The following is a 5,000-nucleotide window of genomic DNA, read 5'->3' as shown; positions in this document are numbered from 1 at the left end:
TATGGACATTAAGAGCGTTAGGATCAACCGTGACTCAGATGGCTAGTGCGCGGCTTTCGGAGCGAGAGGTTCGATCCTTGGTGACTTCAACGTCTGTTTCGACTTTCCTCTGATCCGTGTAGCTATTATAGCTTTAAATACCCGTAAAACAGAGCACTGACAGAGGGAGGGGGGTAAAGGGCGCACCGTCGGCTTCCATTGATACCAGCCTCGTAGCTGAAGGAACTTCCGACGTTAAATAAAGTGGCTTTACCTTTTTAGAATCATTAGAGACGACCTCCCAATATTTTGCTCTGTCTGAAGCAACCGTTCTCTTGTCGGGTACTTACCAATTATAGAGTTATGAAGCCACTGATCAAACATCAGTGGCTTCATAGCTCAGCTGGTTAGAGGGTCGCACTGGCATCGCAAGGTCACGGGTTCAAACCCGTGCGTTCATAACTGAGAGAATCATAGCTTTACTTGAAAATAAAGCGTTGGCCAATACCTAGAAATTTCTGATATTCCTCAAGAAACTAAGGGCCAGGTGCCACTGGAGGCATCTTTAATACCTTATTCCTTCGTTTCTGATATAGATAATTCTAGTGTTTCAAGTGGGCCAGGCCAAACCTGGCGTGGGTCAAGGAATAATCGCCCAAAGGGGCGCGACATTTGTCGTAAAAGACATCATCCCTTTTTAAGTTCACCTGTTGCTTGCGAAGGGACTGCTTGCAGAACCTTCCACATTATCCTGCAGTATCTCAGTGAACCTATCGCCTACAGCAGCAGTTATTCTTTCGATTTCTTTAATGAACATTTCAAGACTTCATGTCTAAGGAAAACCGGAATTGGTACTAGGCTTCGGCGGTTGAGAGAGCCAGGAGGCTCTGGGGACGAAATAGGGCAAACCTCTCATCTTTATTGCACGTCAATCCGGTCCCTCCACGCCTGCATTGCCAAATGTTTGGCCTTACGCAACTTCCATTGTTATTGCATCCTCTGTCACAGATAGCTGTCAACGTAAAAAGATATATTGTTTAGACTCCATAAATTTGATTTTCCTAGTGCCTAATTAAGCCTCGTATATCAAATAAAATAAAATAAAAACAAATAGCTGTCTTCAGCATTTGCGACTGTTGGATAAAACCCCACTCTGTTAAGCTCCAGTTTTAAAACTAACGTTCTCGACATTCTCGTGAATTATAGCTTCGCTGTTTCCATCCCTTGCAGCACCTAAGGTAGACATCCGATCTTGTTTTGTAGGCTTCTCCATATCTGTATAAAGTTACTGGTCTAATGAAAAAAAGAGATGCGCATTAATAAGAGAACATGTAATTGCAACACAGGGGTTTGGGCGCCAGGAAGCAATGGCCTCAAGGCTCACATTAAGTAAGTATCTTATTTTGTGAGGGTAGCACCAGAAACCCATAGGGGATGAAACGTGTAACGGACGCTTGTTCGCTGGGAAACGAGCTTCTGAATATTCAATTTGCTAAGTACCATATTTGGAACAACAAGAGCGAGGGGTTTCCAAATATGGTACTTAGCACTGAAACATTCAACCAATCAGTATGCACTGAATATTCGGAAGCTGTGAACGCGCGTTACACGTTTCAACCCTTATGGGTTTCTGGTAGCACTGAATAGTGTTACCAACGTGACTAACAAACCTTTAGACCTCAGAATTCAGACCAGATCACAACACCGGGAACTCCGTGGTGCTTTTTCCGAATATTAAGGAATCATTATCCTCCCACAGAATCCCGAGGTTGGGAGGTGAGGACTTCGGTTTATAGTCCTTACTAGAGAAGACTTGATAGTCTGATCATTTGTGGATGTAATTAAGAAGGGAGCACTTCCTAAGTTTTATAAACACCCTGAGTATTGGTCAAACCGGAGGTTTTGATTCCGCGACTTCCCGTACCGCAGGCCGGTGCTCAACAAACTGACCTAACTGTTCCGTCAACCGTTCGAGAACCCAGAAAGTATGGAATGGCAAATACCAGGCAGACAAGATTTTCAATCGAAGGTTGCTGATTTGCAACAATGTCAACATATTTGAAAGGAAGTCTCAGCTATAGTGAGGCCTGTTTGCGAAACAATTTGCCCAAATACTTTAGAAATGCTGCCTCTATTGGGCAGTCCGGCAAACGTATAAGGCAGGTATCTAACCTATCGGATTCCTACCCGGCAATCATGTAAAACAGCTGTAAAGCGTTTTTCACTTTTTTCAGCTTAACTGATGATTTTCCATGTTCAAATAAAGTTTACTTACTTACTTACTTACGTACTTACTTACTTAATTACTTACTTAATTACTTACTTATAATTATACCACTAGAGTGTAACACGTTATTATTACCTTGAACGTTTGCATCTAGACCAACCCCACCATCCACAGGGCGTTTTGTAAGTCTCATAAGCGATCATTGAAACCTGTGTCTGGTATGGTATTTGTCTGCTTTTACTGTCCTCACACACGTTGAATCTGCGATGATCAGTGACAGAGAATCAGACATTTGCGAAGAGGAAAAATTAAATGTTGCACCGAAGGCAGGATTATCAGTTCAAAGGGCAATACATATTGCTCTTGCTACGAAGCATTGAGTTTCAGAGATATGCTTGTTTCCGGAAAAAAGAAAGTTACTGGCACTCTTGTTGAGACCATATATTTTGGTGAGTGGAGTTAACTTTGAGACCAGACCTCACACCTTTTCCAATGACAATTGAAAAAAAAGTGCGTTCGGTAGCCATATGTTTTTTTGGCGGCCCTAAAATTAAAATTATTTGCCGTACCCATATATTCACTTTTTTTGCAACATTTATATGGATTTTCTTTATTACATTTTTTTGCAGTCGGTGTAAATATGCATTTCATTTAATATAATATTTACTTTACCTGTTTGTAGGGATAAATCTACTGGCTTAACTCTAAAACTATTTAGCCGTAAATACAGTTTATATTAGAAAACTTATTCAATACTGTCGTATTTGGCACTTCATAATACGGGCCAGACTAGCTTGGTTAATAATAAAAAAGATTATGAATGAAATAGATATATGTTACTCATCGGCTGGGAGATACGTATAGGGAAAAACTGTGCCCGAGGTTTTGGGTACGGCTCGACGCCGCAGGCCGAGGGACGTACTCAAGGCCGAGGGCATAACTTTTCCCTAAATGGACAGATCTAACCCGGTGAATAACGTATTTATTTTTTCTGCTTTCTTTTTTTCTGAAAATGAACATGGCAAACTGATTTGCTACGTCGCACTATCACAGTTAAAATTAACTGAAAAAAGCGCGCCGTTCGCAAAGCTCAGAGAAAAATGACAGATTAACGATATAACAGTACTTCAAATATCTCTTGGTATAATAAATATAAAAAGCAGTTGTATTTTAGAGCAGTCAAAGGGAAATGAGCTAAACCGTCAAACTAAACAATGTTTGAAAAATTCGTATAAACAGGCGAATAATGTTCTACGTGTTAAAGTGCTTTGTCTTGTTGAAAATGAAAAGAAAGTTCTTAAAACAGGAGGAAAAAAATTAGTAAAAATACTCTTCTCATTCTGTGCCTTTATATCTTATTATTTCAAGTATTTGTCTTTGTTCTCCGTCAAGTCGTTCACAAATAAGTGCAAAACTTATAGAAACTGCACAAGAAAAACTTGTTGACATTGACATTAGCTCATGCACACTCCACAGAGTTGCGATTTGTTTGTTGGACTTTTTTAGCTACGAATTCGTATTTCAAGTTCCTTGAACGAGATTATAAAATAGACCTCTAAAGAAAATAACGGATGTCAAGCGAAAAAACTAAGCTCAAAGGACTTCTCTGCAGTTAGTCGTTTTGGTTAAACTGCATGTGAACAGTTCAAGAAAACAACAACCGCAAAACAACAACCTATTTTAGTTACGAAACCGTATATTCTTGAATGACGCAATATAGAACGAGATTAGAAAATAGAAGTCCAAAGAAAATGACGGATGTTGACCGAAAAACTGAAATCAAAAGTCTTCCTCTGCAGTGAAAGTTGTTTTAAGTTCAACGGTATGTCAAACAGTTCAAGAACAACTCAAAAAACAGTATACAGCAAAGTGTTGTCAGCAAAATATTCACCTTTTTGAAGAATAAGCAGGCCTATTATTTATTGCTGATGTTTTTCTTTCTCTTTGCAACGGTTAGTAAGTGAAAATTTGCATTTTAAGAGGTAAAATTCAACGTTTCGTCGCGCCGTAGTAAACAACCGGTCCGGATGGAAAAAGGCTGGACCGGCCAAGAGTTCGTTACTAGCCAATCACATTCAAGGATTTAGGATTCGGGCACCCTGAGATGCTTCACAAAAAAATTAAGGTATCTTATTAGATGTTTTGGTGTGTAGTATCGCTGAGTATTTTTATGAGCTGTGCTGTATTTTGACGAGTCCGCTAGGGCGAGTCAAACTGCAAGCAACGAGTAAAAATACTCAGGGATACTACACAACAAAACATCGAATAAACTATTTATTATCCAACTTTTTCGCTCTAGATTTTTAGCGAGTGAATTGTAAACAAGTGGGAACGTGTGACAGATTTTTGCGTGACAAGTTTTCGGCAAGACTATGACTAAAGAAACGTTGACTTGTCTAAACAGGGTGCATTTTTCTTTTCGGTCAAGTTTCTCAAACTCTTACACATTTGAAAGCGCTGCTAGTACGAAATAGACATTTTCTTCAATGAAAAGCATTACAGAAATTTTAATTTAAACCTTAGAACTTGCGGAGCAACCATGTTGTACTTAAAAACGAAATTGGTTGAGAAGGCCCTTAAAAACTAGCACTTTAAATGTCATTTTCGTCGTCCGATTCAATCACGTGTCACCGACGGCGCTTTACTCCTGGAATTTCAGGTTTTGAACCGACAACAATTGTACAGTTATTAAAAAGTGCACTAGGGAATGATGTGGAAGCCACTTCGCTACTAGCAGTTATTGCGGAGCTGAGCTTACTCTCTGTTCATCGGTTTCATTGCTTCTTTCGGTTCT

The 5,000-nt window shown here is 39.6% G+C and overlaps 1 protein-coding gene across 1 annotated transcript in view; it reads right to left on the bottom strand.

Moving 5' to 3' along the window:
• LOC138045853 (uncharacterized) overlaps positions 1 to 5,000 on the bottom strand; it is a 217,939-nt gene that overhangs the window by 182,483 nt on the left and 30,456 nt on the right. The window contains exons 2-3 of the mRNA XM_068892486.1: positions 2,342 to 2,467; positions 1,160 to 1,272 (exon numbers count right to left, since the gene is read on the bottom strand). Coding sequence (XP_068748587.1) covers positions 1,160 to 1,272; positions 2,342 to 2,467 — 239 coding nt within the window. The remainder of the gene's footprint in view (positions 1 to 1,159; positions 1,273 to 2,341; positions 2,468 to 5,000) is intronic.

The sequence above is a fragment of the Montipora capricornis genome, chromosome 4, assembly GCF_036669925.1.
Source record: "Montipora capricornis isolate CH-2021 chromosome 4, ASM3666992v2, whole genome shotgun sequence".
Taxonomy (NCBI): domain Eukaryota; kingdom Metazoa; phylum Cnidaria; class Anthozoa; order Scleractinia; family Acroporidae; genus Montipora; species Montipora capricornis.
This window is presented reverse-complemented; position numbering and strand designations above follow the sequence as displayed.